Source organism: Myotis myotis, unplaced genomic scaffold (assembly GCF_014108235.1).
Source record: "Myotis myotis isolate mMyoMyo1 unplaced genomic scaffold, mMyoMyo1.p scaffold_m19_p_10, whole genome shotgun sequence".
Lineage (NCBI taxonomy): Eukaryota > Metazoa > Chordata > Mammalia > Chiroptera > Vespertilionidae > Myotis > Myotis myotis.
Window position 1 is genome coordinate 37,033,694 of NW_023416314.1, and position 19,200 is coordinate 37,052,893.

The 19,200-nt window shown below is 39.6% G+C and overlaps 1 protein-coding gene across 2 annotated transcripts in view; it reads right to left on the minus strand.

The window, feature by feature from the left end:
- ACER3 (alkaline ceramidase 3) overlaps window positions 1–18,901 on the minus strand; it is a 99,383-nt gene extending 80,482 nt beyond the window's left edge. Inside the window, exon 1 of one of the 2 annotated variants that reach the window (XM_036324894.1) lies at window positions 18,730–18,901. In XM_036324894.1, coding sequence (XP_036180787.1) covers window positions 18,730–18,832 — 103 coding nt within the window. In that variant the 5' untranslated portion in view covers window positions 18,833–18,901. The remainder of the gene's footprint in view (window positions 1–18,729) is intronic. The other variant, XM_036324895.1, reaches the window with a different exon arrangement.
- Window positions 18,902–19,200: the final 299 nt, after the last annotated feature.

The following is a 19,200-nucleotide window of genomic DNA, read 5'->3' on the forward strand; positions in this document are numbered from 1 at the left end:
TTCACAGATAAGAAAAAGCTAAAGGAGTTCATCACCACTAAACCAGTATTATACGAAATGCTGAAAGGTATCCTTTAAGAAGAGGAAGAAGAAGAAAAAGGTAAAGATAACAATTATGAACAACAAATACAAATCTATCAACAAGTGAATCTAAAAATCAAGTGAATAACTAATCTGATGAACAGAATAAACTGGTGAATATAATAGAATCAGGGGCATAGAAAGGGAGTGGAGTGACAATTCTCAGGGGTGGGAAAAGCGGTGGGGGTGTGGGAAGAGACTGGACAAAAATCGTACACCTATGGATGAGGACTGGGGGGGTAAGGGCAGAGGGTGGGGTGGGAACCGGGTGGAGGGAAAAAAGAGGAACACCTGTAATAATCTGAACAATAAAGATTTAATTAAGAAAAAAACAATATATATATGTGTTTGTGTGTGTGTTTTCCAATGGCCTTAGGCAACCCCTGTGAAAGGGTCATTGAACCCCCAAAGAGGTCACGATGCACAGGTTGAGAACTGCTGCTCTAGCCTAACAAGATGGAAATTATAGGGGAGGAGAAAGACTCACAGAAAAAAAGAGCATTATGTGAATATAATGCTGCTTTGAAAAAGGTTCAAAATGAAAGTTGAACAGTGAAATTAACAGTTAATAGATAAGCGTGATGGAGAAGACTCAGAAGAGCAAGGGAAGTAAGATGGTCTTAAACTCCCTGGAGAAGTATTATGAAGATTTTAGATGTCCAGAGGTGAAAAGGGGGAAGTTTCCAAACTATGCACAAGATGAAGAGGCATTATGGAAATAACAAAATCTGGAAATGATTACTCTGATAATCTCTACCTCCTTTCCCTTTTTATTGAAACTTTTTCAGGACCCAACTCAATTAGTTAAGTTTTGCCTAATCACCCTACTAAAAATGATCACTCCCTCTTCTTTAAAAAAAAATATTTTTATTTATTTTAGAGAGAGGAAGGGAGAAAGATAGAGAGATAGAAACATCGATGAGAGAAACATTGATAAGCTGCCTCCTGGACGTCCCACACTGGGATCGAGCCTGCAACCAGGGCATGTGCCCTGACTGTGACCTCCTGGTTCATGGATCGATGCTCAACCACTGAGCAACCGCCAGGCTCCCTCTTCTGACAGCACTTAATGTTCTAACCTCTCATATGGCACTTAGCACAGATTGCCTTGAACAGATAGTACTTTTTTCACTAAATCAGAATATAGATAAATGCCTTATCTACTTAAGCTAAACAATATAAAAGAGGCAACCACAAAAACAGATATAATCAGACCAATAGCATGTGTACTAGGAACAAATTAGCTAAATAACAAAGGTCTCACAATAAATTCATTTTAATTCACTTGAAATAGTGTCTAGTGAGTTATAATCTATGGAAGACTTGCAAGTACCGAAGTAAAAATCAAATAGCAACACAAAAGTTTCTAGACAGGGATCACTGGTATTTCTCATAAAAACTGGTCTCTGGGATCACTGGTATTTCTTGTAAGGACTGGTTTCTGGCCCAATCTATCATAAAGAATGTTTGTTTTTTGAATATGTACTTCAGAATATATTATCATTTAGAGGGGTCTTTAAAATTGCTGGAGAAGCTTTAAATAACTAGGATATTAAACTGGGTGTGTAATGTAAGTTATTGATCCACTCTTCCTGTAGGAATGGGTGAAGAAAATGGGAAGAACTGAAATTCATTAAATATCTATTTTGTACCAGAGGCTATACAACATGACTGTTGTTTGAACAATGTAACAAACATCCACCCCTCAGAGTTGATCACTGTTTATATTTTATGCCTATGTCAAGCCTTTTATTTTAATAAATGTTATTACAGATAAAGTCAAGGTCACCCATCTCTCCAGTCCAATTCCCCCTCACACATTTTCAGAGGTAATGGTTAGTGTTAATTTGTATGCATCATTGTAATTCATTAAAAAATTATTTTACACATACGTGTCCATAAACAAAGTTTTGCTTTGCTGTATATTTGGTTGTGTTTTTTAAAAAAATCTAAATAATATAACTCTGTAAATATCACTTTTCAAATAGTTTGGGGTTTTTTAATCCTCACTTGAAGATATGTTTATTGATTTTAGGGAGTGGGAAAGGGAAAGAGAGAGAGAAACATTGAAGTGAGAGAGAAATATCAATCGGTTGCCTTTTGTATATACCCCGACCAGGGATGGAACCCACAGTCTAAGTATGTGCCCTGACCAGAAATTGAACCCACAACCTTTTAGGTGTACAGGACAATACTCCAACCAACTGAGCCACCTGACTGGGGCATCTTCAAATAATTTTTTATCAATAAAAATTATAATTGAGAGAGCCATCAGATAGATCGTCTAGTTCATTCCTTTCAACTGCTCTCATAGGAATATACCAAATTATATTTATTTATTCCCATACTAATGGACAGTCTAGGCTGTTTTCTATTTTTTCTATTAAGCAATATTTCAGTGTATATCCTTATTTATGTACATTTATACAAGTGTATTGCTTTATGCCTTATATGCATACAGAAGAATCTTCCCAGTTGGGGGAGAAGAAAAGTAGGAGGATAGTAATGGAAAGGGGTCCTGAACTATCCCAGGAGAAGGTTAATGAATAAGGGATAGGAATGCTCATCGGAGCAGAGTTCCCTTACATTCATTCTCACTATCACTGCCATGTTGCAGACTATCTTACCTTGACTTGTACGATAAAAAATAAAATGAGAAGTAAAAGAATAATGCATGCTAAATGTATCATTTTACACGAGGGATATCAATAGATATTGCTTTTACTCCTGATAAATATAGGATAAATGTTTTATATCTATCTATCTATCTATCTATCTATCTATATTTAAAGATAAGCTCTTACATAGAATTTTTTTAAAGCTTATCTTCTAAATCACTTTTTAAAGACATGGAAATGTTCATTATATTCATTAAGAAAATCAGGTCACAAAATATTGCATAATGAATAATATTTTATTTAAAAATATATATGTATAGCCTGGCTGGTATGGCTCAGTGGTTGAGCATCGACTTATGAACCAGGAGGTCACGGTTCAATTCCCAGTCAAGGCACATGCCTGGGTTGTGGGCTTGATCCCCAGTATGGAGGCAGCCAATCAATGATTTTCTCTCATCATTGAGGTTTCCATCTCTCTCCCTCTCCCTTCCTCTCTGAAAACAATAAAAATATAATATAATATATAATATGATATATATGTATAAATATAGAAAGAGAATAGTGAGAGGATATATTGTAAATAATTAATTGATCATAAGAAATTTTCCACGAGGCTGCAGGTATGGGTTGAGGGCGAAGTGGTAACACAGTAAAAGCTGGTACCATGGAATCTAAGCCACCTATTTGTGCCATTTAATTGTGCTTCATGGACCTGTTTGGGCTGGGCCCATTTTTACAAATTTCATTTTATAACATAACCAGAAGCCCAATGCACAAAATTCGTGCAAGGGGCTCAGCCCCCACCACCGCCTCGGCCGGGGCCTCTGCCTCGACCCCTTCATCCAGAAGGACATCATCTAATTAGCATATTATGCTTTTATTGTTATAGATAGATGCTGGAGAGAATGGTTACTGGTACTTTTCATTTCTGCTTCTTTATATTTTCTATATTTTTCCTTCATAAAATTTTGAAGAGTTGAATTATTTGTTTAAGTACTTCCCCAAGTCTAAACTATGAGCTCCATGAAGATTTTACCACTCTTTATCCCAGGCTTAGTATTATACTTGGCATACTGAAAGTAATGTCAATATCTGCTGAATGATTCAAAATGTTCTACAATATGAAAGTAATTACTTTCTAATAAGAAAAATGAGAAAAGTTGTGTTTATAAGGGAAACCTATATAAACATAACATTAAATTTTTAAAAACACACCTTACCATAATAGAGAATGACAGAAAAGGGTATCAACTAATTAACCCTTGGCTTAGTATAATTGATGAAAATTTCACAGAAGAGAAAATATTTGAGTGTGCCTTAAATGTGACTAGGACTTAGTGCAGAGAACAGTATTCAGGGCACAAATAATACAGACACGTGCAAAAGCAAGAAAGAACATAGTGTGTCTAAGAAAGCATGGGAAGTAACTTATATTATGTCTAGGGAGCAAGTTGTCTCAGGAGATAAAGCTACTAAGATAAAATGAAACTAAGATACACATAAATAATATGTCTGTGATCTCCCTACCAAACTGTAAAAAGTTTTAATTCCATCCCAGGAAGCAAATGGAGAGCAAATGAGGCAGAGGAATGATAAAAAGACAAGTAACTTTGCCCTGGCCAGTGTGGCTTAGTTGACTGGAGCATCTTCCACGTACCATAGGGTCTCCAGTTTGATTCCTGGTCAGGGCACATGCCCAGATTTCCGGTTTGATCCCCATTTTGTGTGCATACACAAGGCAGCCAATCGATGTTTCTCTCTCCCCCCCTCCCTTCTTCTCTCTCTGAAATCAATGGAAGCCTATCCTTGGATGAGGATTAATTTTTTTAAAATGACAAGTAACTTTATGATAAGCCTGATGATTGGATATGGTAGAAGGGAGAAAATAATTTGACTAATTTAAGAGACTTTTCTATGATGAATTCTCAATTGGTTATGCAAAAGGCAACCAAAAGTATGCAAATATGTAATTACTATTCATCTGAAAACTAATAAAATGTCAGAGTGTTAAGAAAGTTACCTGTTTTCTCTCCATAGAACAGTGGTTCTCAACCTTCTGGCCCTTTAAATACAGTTCCTCATGTTGTGACCCAACCATAAAATTATTTTCATTGCTACTTCATAACTGTAATGTTGCTACTGTTATGAATCATAATGTAAATATCTGATATGCAGGATGGTCTTAGGCGACCCCTGTGAAAGGGTCGTTCGACTGCCAAAGAGGTCACGACCCTCAGGTTGAGAACCGCTGCCATAGAAGAAGGGAATAACTTTAAATATGCAGTGCCATCATCATAAATATTCCCTACACAGATTTTTCATTATAATTAAATAGGTGCTTAGCATGGTGGCTGGCACATAGTAAGTACAGTACCAATAAATATTAGCTGTTATATTAATACTGTTGTTTTAAATGTTATCTAAAAGGCCACAAAATGAACTAATTTCCCCTGGGAAATCCATATATTTTTTAACAAACAGTCAGTGGTTCTTCCTTGAAATCTTGGCATGAGCTCTCAGAATTTAAATCTTCCTGGCTGCACAGAGCATAAGGAATTTCATCAGATCTAACTGCTGAAAGAGTTGTTAAATAGAAGAGAAAGTACATAAAACTTTCTAGCAGTGATAGGGAGGTCACCAATGAGGATTTTAAACACGTCTGTGCCCCCCACGGAGTAGGGCCCATTTTCTGAACTAACTAATAAATTATATTTTCTTATTTCCTGCTAAAATATACTCCATTAAAACCTCTGTAAAAAGTAGCAGACTCCAAAAAGCTGTATGTTAAATACTGTGTGCAATGAACAAATCTTTTTTAGTAGGTTAGAGCAACAGTTCTCAACCTGTGGTCTGTGGACCCTTTCCGGGGTCCTTGAGTTCAACACTATTTTTGTAATACTGAGAGTTATTTACCTTATTCATTGCATTGGCATTTGCACTGATGGCACAAAAGCCAATGGTGGGTACAATTGCTGGCACCTTTGCAAGAATCAGGGCAATAACAACCAAACTACACTATAGTCATTGTATTCTTTCCCACCATCATACATTCAGAGTTGTGTTTTTTTTAAGCCAACTAACAATGCCTTTGATAAAGTATTTTATTTTGAAGTTTTTTAACAATGCTTTTTATTTTGATGAAAATAAAAATGACTAATTGTATTAAATCTCAACTCTTGAGTGTATATCTTTTAATATTCTTTGTAATGAAATGGGAATTTTCACAAAGAACTTCTATATACTGGAGAAGTTCACAAAGAACTTCTATATACTATGTGTTCCTTGATAACTGTCTCAAGGAAAAGCATTTGTGTGACTGTTTTGAGTTGTGATCTCAACTAGCTGTTTTTTCCATGAAACGTCATTTTCACTTAAAAGAACTGATTATTCATTTTGGGCATTTGGAAGATGTTTCCAGAGTAAAGTGAGACTGCCACTTTAAGAAAACTAACTGACAGTATTTTTACCAATAATAAAATCCAAGCTTCGAAGCGAAATTCAGAATTTTTAAAAACCTGCATCTACCTGTGAGTTTGACAGCTTCTCAATAATTAAAGACTTTTCTGATGAAATCAGAGGTACTGTATTAATAAATGCAATCTCTTGATATTACACAAATATGTCAACATCTAGAAGACTGCTTCAATGCTGGAAGCCGGTCCACCCTTGCTGCTTGACACAGTCGCTGCAGGGAAGAAACATCTGCACAGCTTATGTTTCAAGGGACATGGCATACTGTTCTTAATATGTTTGCTCCCCTTCTTAGTGCTATGTGTTCTAGCCAGGGCCACCTCCCCGAGAAAGGACTTACAAAGAACTTGGACTAAGACTGTTGGCAATAAATTTGGGACTTGTTGGGCCCACATCCCCAGAGTCTGCCCACCAGGGAAAGCACCAAAGCCTATACCACTGGAGATCCACCAACACAGGGCAGTCCCAGGGAAGGCAAGCAGCGAGGCTGGGAGGACATAACCTTTACTGGGTAGGATAATCTGATTAGCAAGACTAATTGAATCTATGCCAGTGATGAAAGGGATCAGACAATGAAGTAGACATGCCCTCTTGTCTGCTTTAAAAAAGAGAGAGAGCCATGGCTGGTTTTGCTCAGTGGATAGAGCGTCGGCCTGCGGACTGAAGGGTCCCGGGTTCGATTCCGGTCAAGGGCATGTACCTTGGTTGCAGGCACATCCCCAGTGAGGGGTGTGCAGGGGGCAGCCAATCGATGTTTCTAACTATCCCTCTCCCTTCCTCTCTGTAAAAAAAAAATCAATAAAATATATTTTAAAAAATAAATAAATAAATAAAAATAAAAAAGAGAGAGAAAAAACAGTGAGGGTGGAGGTATAACTGCTACCTGGAAGGTAACATTTCATTTTGGGAACACTATCTTATCTAGAATCTCTATCATTTTGTGTGACTGAATAAATAAGTGAATGTCAGCCATAAAAACAGTTCTTAAGAGTGGTACCTAGATTTTGACATGCATAATTTTGGAGTTCTGGTTTGTTTTCTGGCTCTATCCAGTCTATCCACTAGCTGTTAAAAGCACCTTGCTCTGAAAAGTTAAAGAACTTTAAGAGCAAGAGTACACACCTATAATGAGTCAAAGATTTTTCTAGCTCTGCAACTGAAATATTTCATCCTTGAAGTACTTATTTTCATTGAGTCTTATGAGGACATTATAGGGATAAGTGAAATTATGCTCATAAAATTCTTTGAAATATTCACATAGGAGAAACATAACCTTATTATTATGTTTAAAGTCTTATCTTCTAAGAATAATAATGTATGGTGTAATTTGGTATATTCTTGAGATTAAACCACAGGAAATCAAAATTGCTCAAAACTCAACTTCAGACACTGGTTCAGTTATCTATTGCTGAATAACACCACCTCAAAACTGCATGGCTTCAAAATACAATTTATTACTAGTAGTATACAGTTAATACTATACTCGTTAATACTTAATATAAGTATTTACATAAATAACCTGTATTGGCAGGAATCCAGTATAAGTAGTGAAGTTACGGAGTACAATGAAAAGAAGGAAGAAAGACTGAAGAGTTTAGAATAAATTGGATACATAATGAGCTACAACTACACATCCACCAGAAAGGAGAAACTTAAAAAGACTGACACCAAATGTTGGCCAGAATGTGGCTCAAACGCTGTGAATGTAAAATAGTACAACCACTCTAGGAAAAGATCTGGCAGTTTTCTATTCTGTGACCCACTTACTCCAATCCTAGGTACTTACCCTATGAAAAATGAAAACAAATGTTCACAACAGCATTATTTATAATTGCCAAAACCTGAAAACAGCCAGGTATCCATCAACAGCAAAATAAACAAACTGTGGTATATTCATACAATGGAACACTATTCAGCAATAAAAAGGAATCACTAATACATGCAATGACATAGATGGATCTCAAAAACATTATGCTGAGGAAAGAAGACTTACACTGAATAGTTAATACTATATGACTCCACTTACATGCAGTTCTAGAACAGGCAAATCTAACCTATGATGGTGGGAAAAAAATCAGAACATTTTTGCCCCTGGGGACAAGGGGGAAAGTGGAGATGGGGATTAACAGGGAGGGGGCATGAGGAACTTTCCTTTTTGATGGTGAAGTTCCATATCTTGATAGGGATTTTGGTTACAGATGTATGCATTTCTCAGAAATGAGCAAATATAGACTTAAGCGTTGTCTATTACACAAAATATAAATTTTACATCAAACGGGAAAAATAATTGAACTTTAGTGATATGCTGCAGTACTTAAGAGGAAAGTATACAAATGTCTGAGATTTACTTTAAAATGTATAAAAATAAATAAAGTGAAGTGCTAGATGGAGAGAGGAATAGATAAATGGATAGAAAAGTGATAAAATAGATATAGTAAAATGTTAATGGTAGAATCCAGGTAGTAAGTAAACAGATATTGATTGCAAAATTCTTCCAACTCTGGTGTATGTGTGAAAATATTCATTTTTTTAAAAAGGGATTTTCATGCCATGTTTAGAATTTGGCCTTTATCCCTCAGTCAATAGAAGTCTTCAAAGGAAAACAGAAGAAGAACCTAACTCTGTAATGAGTTATCAGTCAAGATTTAAAGAGGTATCCATTGATTGAAAGAATGTAGGTAGCTACAAATGACAAAGGGAACAGTGCAAAAGCAATTAGGTGAAGGTTATGTGGCACACTAGACACTCCAAATGACCTTCCCACTGAAAACACCTAAAAATGCTGGTATATTCACAATATATTCAAACATATGAAAGAGAAGGAAAAAAGGAGAAGGAAAGGAAGATCCTCTAAGGTGAGGAGTTAAGTAAGAGACCTCCCCAAATGAAGGTTTAATCTCCCTACCCTACCCACTCTGAAGCTCAGTGTTTGGTCTTAAGGCCTTCCAACTGACTGAATGAAGTCCAGCCACATTTTTGAGAGTAATCTTTACTTAAAATCAACTGATTGTAGATCTTAACCATTTACAAAACACCTAGATTAGTATTTGATTAAATGACTAGATACTACAGCCTACCCAACTTCACACATTAAGCAGATAAGGAGGCCACGACTATAACAGAGCATGATTTACTTTTTAAAAACTTATTTTGATTCTAATTTAACTAATATTTATTGAGCACCTAGTATTTGCCAGGCACTGCACCATGTGCTTTCACATATATCATGCCATTTAGTTCTCATGACCCTACCAAATATCATTATTCTAATTTTTGAGTAAATAAACTGATACAAAGAATGATTAAGTGATTTGCCCAAAGTCACAAGATTCAATGGAACAAAGTTCAGATAGAATCCTTGATTCTGACTCCAAGGCATTAATTATATCATGTACTTTCCCCACAGTAAAAGATGTGGGACTTCCTTGTCATCATAAACTACTTTTGCTGTCTCCTTTGGGGACCATTTTTCAGGGTCCTACTATGTTTCTTCAATAACTTTACTTCTTTTAAAATGCTCGTTTGCACCACCTAAGTCTCCAGGTGAGGTTTTTTCCACTGACTGGGAAACAGTTGATAAAAATACAAGGGTAGAACCCAAAATCAAAGGAACAACTTGTAAGTTTAACCTCAAATAATAATGCACTGGGTAAGACTTTCATAAATGTTTATTATTCTATGTATTCCAGTTCAGTAAAGTTTCCCAAATTACCATGAGGTATTTGTTTCCTTATTTACCCACCCGTTAATTACTGTTCTATTTTTTAAAAGTCAATAATTTCTTCCAATATGTGCTACCAAATGACAATTCTTTCTAGTAAATATCTTGGATGACCTGGGTAAATGCTAAGTCACGATTAGACTTCAAAATGTACTTAGCCTTCAAGAATTACTAAACTCTAACGAGTAAACTATAGACTTCAGTCTAAAAGATAAGTGAAAACTTTCTGAAATGAAAAAGTAGTTAGTTCATCCTGGCAGTGTAGCTCAGTTGGTTATAGTGTTTTCCCAATACACCACTGTCGTGGATTCTATCCCTGGGCACATATAAGAATCAACCAATGAACGCATAAATAAGTGGAACAACAAATCGCTTTCTCTCTCTCTCCCCCCTTCCTCTAAATCAATAATTTTTTAAAAGTAGTTCAATTTTAAGTTTTAATTTTGCTCATTTTGCTCATTACCTAGGATAATCATTTTCAAGCCTTCCTTCACATGCAGTGTTTTCAGCCTGTTGCTGGGTGTGAGGTAGGGAATGAACACCTAACTTGGTTTTCAAAGTTAGAAGCCTAGGTTCTAGTACCATCCCTGTGAGTCTGAACAAGTCATTATTCTTTTGAATTTGGTATCCTTACCTGCAAACAGGGATAATATCTACACCTTACAAGAAAAAAGAGTTAAAAGTACTTTTTGAACTGTAAAGCCTTGCTTCTCCGAGTATAGTCTCCAGACCAGCAGCACTGGAATCACCTGATAGCTTTTAAGAAATGCAGAATCTAAAGCCACATTCCAGACCTACTGAATCAGAATGCACCTTTTAACAAGATCTCTAGATAAATCACAAGCACAGTAAAGTCTGAGAACCACTGCTGCAAAGCATTCTATATATGTTAGAGATCTTCACCATAAAATAAATAGTTCATTGGAAGCTCTTTTGGTTCTTGAGCATATCATTTCAATTCTCAAGGTCTTTCGCCTTATAAGTAAAATGAGATTAAACCACTATCCCAACCTGAGGCCCCTGCACCCACTAGGTTCTAAAAAAGTGGTAATGGAGGGAAAGAAGGTAGTATGGTAGTCAAGAGCATAGCTTTGGAATCAAATGGCCTGGGTCACTCACGCTCTGCCACTTAGTGTGTAACCAGGGGAAGTTCCTTAACCTTCCTAAATTTCAATGTCTTCAACAGCAAAATTAGAATTAGTATCTACCTCAGAGATCAAGCAGTATACCATATGTTCACAAATGACTGCTCTGCTAGGTAACTTTTTCAGGGTGATAGAAACAGTCTACATCTTTTTTTTTTTTTTTTTAAATATATTTTATTGATTTTTTACAGAGAGGAAGGGAGAGAGATAGAGAGTTAGAAACATCGATGAGAGAGAAACATCGATCAGCTGCCTCCTGCACATCTCCCACTGGGGATATGCCTGCAACCAAGGTACATGCCCTTGACCAGAATCGAACCTGGGACCCTTGAGTCCGCAGGCCGATGCTCTATCCACTGAGCCAAACTGGTTTCGGCCAGTCTACATCTTTACTGGGATGATTGTACAGATGTATACACCTGTCAAAACTTTTCCAACTATACACTTAAAAAGGATGCATTTTATCCTAAGTAAATTATACCTAACAAAGCTAATGTGAAAAGTAAAACAGAGAGACAAAAGAGAATGCACTCCAGAGTCAGATTGTGTGAATTCAAATCCTCACTTTGCCTCTAGCTAAGTGGAAAACTGCACAAATTATTTAACCCCTCTGTGCCCTAAATTTCCACATCTACAAAATAGGACTACTAACAGAATCCAACTTAAAAGGGCTGTTTTAAGGATTATAAAGGTTCTTAAGAGATAATACACACATAGAGTTTTACACATTAAGTACCCCCCAATGTTGGCTATAATTATTTCTATTGGCTATTTTCAATATTTCCAAAATCATGTTTATCCACAATAAGGATGCAATGAAGATATTATGTGGTTCTGTTTTGGATTTATATCAATTATATCAATACATTAAAGTAATCAGTGACTGCATCTCGTATAGATCAATATAGGGTGATAAATGTAACTAGATCTCCTCTGACAATTACACATGCCTTTGATTAATTAAAATGAATATATTTAATTAATTAAAATATATTAATAATTATAATGTATATAAAAATAATAAATTACAATTTATGTAAGAATAATAAATTCATGTGTTCTAAGAAAGAAAGTAGTAAAAGGCTTCTTTCTAATGAAAAGGTTAAATAGCCGCTATGTTACCATATGATCCAATAATTTCAATTTGGGGTCTCATAGAGATATCTGTACACCCTATCATGGCAGCCCTATTCACAATAGCCAAGAGACAGAAGCAACCCATGTATCCACCAACAGAGGGATGGATAAGCAAAATGTGGTATGTGTGTATATATACATACATATATACATACAATGGAAAATTGTATGTATAAATTCTTTAAAAAAGGAAATCCTAGCATATGCTACAACATGAATGAACCACAAGAACATTATGCTAAGTGAAATAAGCCAGTCACAAAAAGACAAATACTGTATAATTCCATTATATGAGGTACCCTAGATAGTCAGAGACAGAAAGTTGAAGAGTGGTTGCCAGAGTCTGAGGGTGATAAGGGAATGGGGAGTTGTTTAACGGATGTAGAGTTTCAGTTCTGCAAGATAAAAAGAGTTCTAGAGACTGGCTGCACAACAATGTGATGTACTTAACCATTTTTAAGACTTAAAAATGGTTAAGATGGTAAATTTTGTGTATATTTTTCCACAATAAATCAATAAATAGCTGGTATGGTAATTCTTCCACCACTACCACTGTAAAGCCTTTATGCTGTAAGCTTTTAATAAGCACCTTTTCCTTGCAATCTAAAGAACCACATACAGACGTCCATCACTGCACTTGAAACAACTGACAGTCTTTGACTTATAAACGTTAAATTTAAACCCTTTTGTACGCTGAATTTGGCCCTTCATTTGGCCTTCATTCTTCAGTTGACTTATGATGCTTTTGAGCTATAAGTCAGAGGCAGTGTTGCTTGCCTGTCAATAACCTCGGGGAAAAAGACTGTCTTCCTTAAGGTGATAGGATGTCTCCTCTGCCAGCCCAAGAGACCCCAGGACCAAAAGAAGCCTGAACTATGCTCACTTACTTGAGGCTACAGAGAAGACAGTGGAACAGGGCCTGAAAAGAAGGAAAGAAAAGGAAAGGCAGCAATGAACTCCAAGAAGCTAAATGCCTTGAATGGCATATGTGTATGGCAGAGGCAACTGGTTAAAGCATCTCTCGTCTGGCACTACAGTGGCAAGGAAAGAAAGACCCCTTTACCCTAAATCTAAATAAATCCCATAACAAAGTTCTAAAGAGTAAGAGTTGCCCTACTTTTCTTCTGCCCAATTCCTGTGAATAGGATGGGAAGAGGGGCAGCAAATCTGTGAGCAGGGACAGCACCTACCTAGCTTTTATAACCCCTATAAACCCATAATTAGAAATTAAAAAGATAAAGTTTATCCCTAGCCGGTTTGGCTCAGTGGATAGAGCAGTGATGGCGAACCTTTTGAGCTCGGCGTGTCAGCATTTTGAAAAACCCTAGCTTAACTCTGGTGCCATGTCACATATAGAAATTTTTTGATATTTGCAACCATAGTAAAACAAAGATTTATATTTTTGATATTTATTTTATATATTTAAATGCCATTTAACAAAGAAAAATCAACCAAAATAATGAGTTTGCATCACCTCTGACACGCGTGTCATAGGTTCGCCATCACTGGGATAGAGCGTTGGCCCGCAGACTGATCAATGTGTCTCTGACACACCGATATTTCTCTCTCTGTCTCTCTCCCTCCCTTCTACTCTCTCTAAAAATCAATGGAAAAATATCCTCGGGTGAGGATTAACAAAAAAATTTTTTTTTAAATTTTAGCTTTATGATAAATAAACCCTCCTTCATAATATGTCAATTCTTGGACATTCTTCTTTCAAATATATTTTTAGTAATGCATTTCCCTTGAAAATAGGAAATGCCTATTTGAACTTATCTGTTCATACACCTACTGGCTTGTTAGCTACCTTGAATACAGAGACAGTTTTCACATAGTTTTGTATTGAGTCAGTGACAAAAAAAGGTGCTCAACAAGTACTTGCTGAATAAACAAAACATTCGTAAAATTTTTTCACTAGGTAATTCTCCTGGAAGGCCATAATTAAAGCATAGAGTTCATTTCCATTTCCCTTTAGGTAATATTTCTTCCATGAAACCAATAGCACCTGAAATTCCACTTCCTGTAGACTGTATGTCTTGGCAGAAAGAGCTATCAGACCTATATTTGAATATAATTTCTGCCATTTATAGCCATATGATGCTGAGCAGGTTACTCAACTTCTCTAAGACTTGGTGTCCTCATCTAAAAAATGGGAATAACGCCACCTACTTATTACTTACTAGGAATGTTCTAAGGATTAGAAATGCACAAGCAGTCTTCACTTTACAAGGTTCTAAAATGCACAAATTTCAGTTACCACGGTATATTAACAGTGAGTAATTAAATACAGTACTACAAACACTGCTACCAGCTCTTCAGTCCACAAATCACTATGTAAATAATAGAAGCACATCACCATCAGTGATTAACCAAGTCACTTCTTTCGAATTCTGTTGGTGAATTTGACAAAATAAACTATAAAGGAACAACAATTAGGCTATTGGAAGACTTCTCATCAGCAACAATAAAAGCCAGCACGTATAGGAATAATATTTTCAAAGTTCTGAGAGAAAATACTATAACAATTCACCAAGGCAAAGAAAAACATACTCATTCCATATCACGAGTTATAAGACAAGAGGGCAGGCACTGTTCAAACTCCTCTTGATAAGTTCTTTTACAAAAAAAACACACACAAAAAACCACATTATAATTCTCAATATTTTAAACTATAGTATACTAAATAAATATTAATTTTACTTTTCCACTTCTCTATATATTTATAATCAATAAAAAAGGTGTACAATATTTGACATCTTTATTTATTTTATTGAGAGTATTACAGATGTCCCCCATTTTCACCCTTTTGCCCTCTTCCACCTGGCTCCTACCCCACCCCAGTCCTTCCTCTGTCTATTGTCTGTGTCCATGGACTATGCATATATGTATATTAAGTTCTTTGATTAATCTCTTCTCACCCTCTCTTCCTCCCTCCCTCTGAGATCTGTTACGACAATCTGTTCCATGCTTCCATGTCTATAGTCCTATTTTGTTTGTCAGTTTATTTTGTTGTTTAACAACGTTTTTAAAGGTCACAGAACAATCATAAATTTTCCCATTAGTTTTTCCAGTTTTAACTTGCATGGTCATTTATGTTGCCCCGCACTACATTGCAAAGTGAGGACTGCCTGTACCTATAACTGTCGGCACATCAAGGTGCTTATTATTTCACAACTAAAGAGAAACCCTCTACCTTTTCCCTGGTCCTTACAATCTGCTCAAACAGAAAAGAAACTTGAATTGAACTTGGTTGATGTTAACGAAGATAGCTTTTGAGAACCGTGGTCATACCTGAACATGCAATTCCCCCAACTCATCTTTATGTTATCCAAAATACACACACCCCAATCCTGAAAGATAGGCTCCTTAAACAGTTATTCAGTCTGTCCCTTGTGATAGTATATTATTTTATGCTTGTCCTCATCCCTTGCATGTGGGGACAAAACAATGAATGTGATAGAAGTAATAAGGCATAGTAGCTCTAGAGTCAGACCTCAACTTGAATACTACTTCTATACCACTTTTGCAAACTTAGAAAGTTACTTCTTAGAGCTTCAATTTCTTAATCTGTGAAATGAGAATAATAATACCTTCTTTTTGGAACTGTGGCAAAGATCAAAAGACATAACATATATGAAGTGCTTAGGAAAGTGTAGTATATAGGAGGCACTTAGATATAGCTATTATCACCATTATTATCCTTAACTAGAGGCCCGGTGCACAAAACTGTATGCACTCTGTGGGGGGGGGGGGGGTCCCCTCAGCCTGGCCTGTGCCCTCTCGCAGTCTGGGACCCCTCAGGGGATGACCACCTGCTGGCTTAGGCCTGCTCCCCAGGGGGATTGGGCCTAAGCTGGCAGTCAGACATCCCTCTGGCAGCCTGGGAGCCCTTGGGGGATTCCACTTGCCAGCGGAGAGCAGGCCTAAGCTGCAGTCGGACATCCTTAGTGCTGCTGAGGAGGCGGGAGAGGCTCCCACCACCACCGCTGTGCTGGCAGCCGTCAGCCTGGCTTGTGGCTGAGCAGAGCTCCTCCCATGTGAGAGCGCCCTGACCACCAGAGGGCAGCTCCTGCATTGAGCGTCTGCCTCCTGGTGGTCAGTGTGTGTCATAGTAACCAGTCATTCCCAGTCGTTCTGCTGTTAGGGTCAATTTGCACATTACCCTTTTATTATATAAGATATTTCTGTCATTAATGTAAATATTAGAATAATGATAAAGTTGCATTTCTTTTAAAAAAATAATTATTAATCAGCATATTTTTCAAATATCAAATTCTCTTACTCCAACATATGATACATACCCACCACTTGACCTCAACTTCCTCAAGATCATTTTTTCTCCCAAGGCACATGTGCAAAGGGTGGCCAACATTCACTCATTTTCTTCTTGCAACCCTTGATTCCTATGTCAAAACCCCCTCTGCAGTCCGCTCAGAGTTTCCTCTTCTGAGGACATAAAGAACTAAGGCCATTTCCCATTTCCCAGAGCTATCTGCCAGAACCATAGTATCTTGCTCTCTCATAGCTCACATGACTTAACTGTCAGTTTTCTCTTTTGATTCTAACCCTTAGTTCTAAACGGAGAGGCATTATTACCTATATTTACCCATAAAGATGCAAAGAACCTATAGGCCAACTAAAGCCAACCCCTTTTCTCTACTAAACAATTAATTCCGCCTAAAATATTCACATGAGTTAGTGGAGCAATGTCTGTTTTAAACACTTTCAGTGACAGAAAGCCATCTGCCTTACAAGGCAACCCATTCCAAAATCCTATCTTTAGATAAAAAGTTGCCTTAGGTTGAAGCAAAATCTCTCCCCTCACAGTTAGCTTCCACGCACAGGTGCTAATTCCACATTACAGAGAAATACAGAGAGTTTAATGCGGGATATGGCAGCTCATCCAACATCTGAAGACCCCTGAGTTTCTCTTCCATTTCCAGTTCAGACGCACAGTTTTACGTCCCTTCCCTCGTGGGCCTCCTCTGGGCCAGGTGTGGGCTGGCCAGCATTATCCAACAACAAATCGGTAAAGCCCTTCCCTTGCCAACATCAAGACTGCCAAGCACTTACACTGCAGATTGAGCCCTCTGCCCATATTCTTTCACTATTAAGTAAAAAATATTCATTTAAGCCAGCAATTCAGGAAAATTCTCAGCCTAAATCGTGGTATAAAGGGAATGGTACTAAGTCCTGAAAACCGCAGCAAGAGTTGTCTTTTCCTTCCCTCTCTTCCTTTCTTCTGCTCTCTCTCTCTCTAACTTAGCCAATTACTGGGAACAGAATTAAGTAGCACGCGCTAGCATGAAACCCTTGCCTCTCTTCTACAAGCCAAGCACACATGCCTGGGAGAAGGACCCAACGATGGAAAGGTGTAGCTTAAAAGACTTTGCTTCATGTCCTGAGAAAGGGAATCAAATGAAAAGAAGGAAGTGATAGCCCAAATATACTGTCTGTACCTAGCGGGCAGCAGGTGACTGAAGAAGTATCAAACGCTGTGCTCTCAAAACATGACCAAAGTAAACAACAGAAAACCGGTGGCAGATTTTTCCGGTGCTCTCCTAGCTTGGCTGGGATAACTATCAGGGAACACACACACACACACACACACACACACACACACACACCCGGGGGCCAGCCACCGTCAGGGGCAGCAGCTGAAGGAATATGCAACCAGTGGAAACAGTGTCCCCAGATGACCCCTAACCCCTAGGCCAGTGGTTCTCAACCTCCTGGCCCTTTAAATACAGTTCCTCATGTTGTGACCCCCAACCATAAAATTATTTTCGTTGCTACTTCCTAACTGTAATGTTGCTACTGTTATGAATCGTAATGTAAATATCTGATCTGCAGGATGGTCTTAGGCGACCCCTGTGAAAGGGTCGTTCGGCCGCCAAAGGGGTCGCGACCCACAGGTTGAGAACCGCTGCCCTAGGCAGTGGGGACAGGAGGCGAGTGGGAGCGACGCGCCCCCCATGCTCGCGGGAGCCTGGCGCCGCAGGAAGGTGCGGGCTAACGGGGCGCTCTGCCCCCCACTCCTGGCGCGGGGAGAGGGCGGCACAGCGGTCCTCGGAGGGCAGAGGCTCTCTGGGCTTGAAGATTTCCTGGGCGGCGGGGGACGGGGTCGGGGGAGACCTGGCCCTGGAAAACGGTTCGCGGGAGGTGACCCGAGAGGTCTCACCCTAACCGGGAACGAGGAAAGCAAAGACCTCAGGGTGCCCACGTGTGGGGGAGGGGAGGGCGCAGGAAGACCGGCTCCCCGCTCCCCCGGCCCCGACGGCGGCGGCAGCCACCGTGGGAGCAGGTGTTGCCCCCACCCCGCAGCCCGTCCAGACCCCAGCACTCCTCGGCGACGCACCGGCTCCCGGTTCTGTCTCTTCGGCCGCAGCTTTTTCGTTCCCGCCCCGGCCCGGGCTCCCACGCCACCCCCCGGGGTCGGGCCTGCTGCCTCCCCGGCGGCCGGGTCCGCCCTCAGCCTTCCTCAAACGGCGTCTCCCCCTCAGCCCCGCGCCCGCCCGCCCGCCTCAGGCCGGGGCCGGGGAGGCACCGCACTCACAGAACTCGGCCATGTACCAGGTCACCGCGTAGTTCTCCTCGCACCAGTCCAGCGTGGAGGTCGTGGGGCCCCAGTAGCCCTGACGGTCCGCGGCCGGAGCCATCACGCGCGCCGCTGCCGCCCAGGCGCTCCGATGGCTGCGCTCGACTCCCCGGACTCCCAGGCCTGCTCCCGCCCCGCTCGCGCGCGCCCCGAGCCCCGCCCTCCTTCCCGAGGGGCGGGGCCCGGCGCCGTCACTCACACAGCCCAGCAGGGAGGCCCCGCCCCCTGGCGCCGGGAAGCCGCCCCGCCCCGCCCCGCCCCGCCCGCCCGCCCGCCCGCGCCTGAACCCCCACCCGAGGGCGCCAGGGTTCTCCTGCCCCCTCCGTCCCCGGGGAAGGGTGTGATCGGGAAAGGCAGGTGGCGGTGCCTCGGCCGGCCTGCCCCGCCCCGACACGCCCTTGGCTGTAGGTTCGGGGTTCCTCATATCCT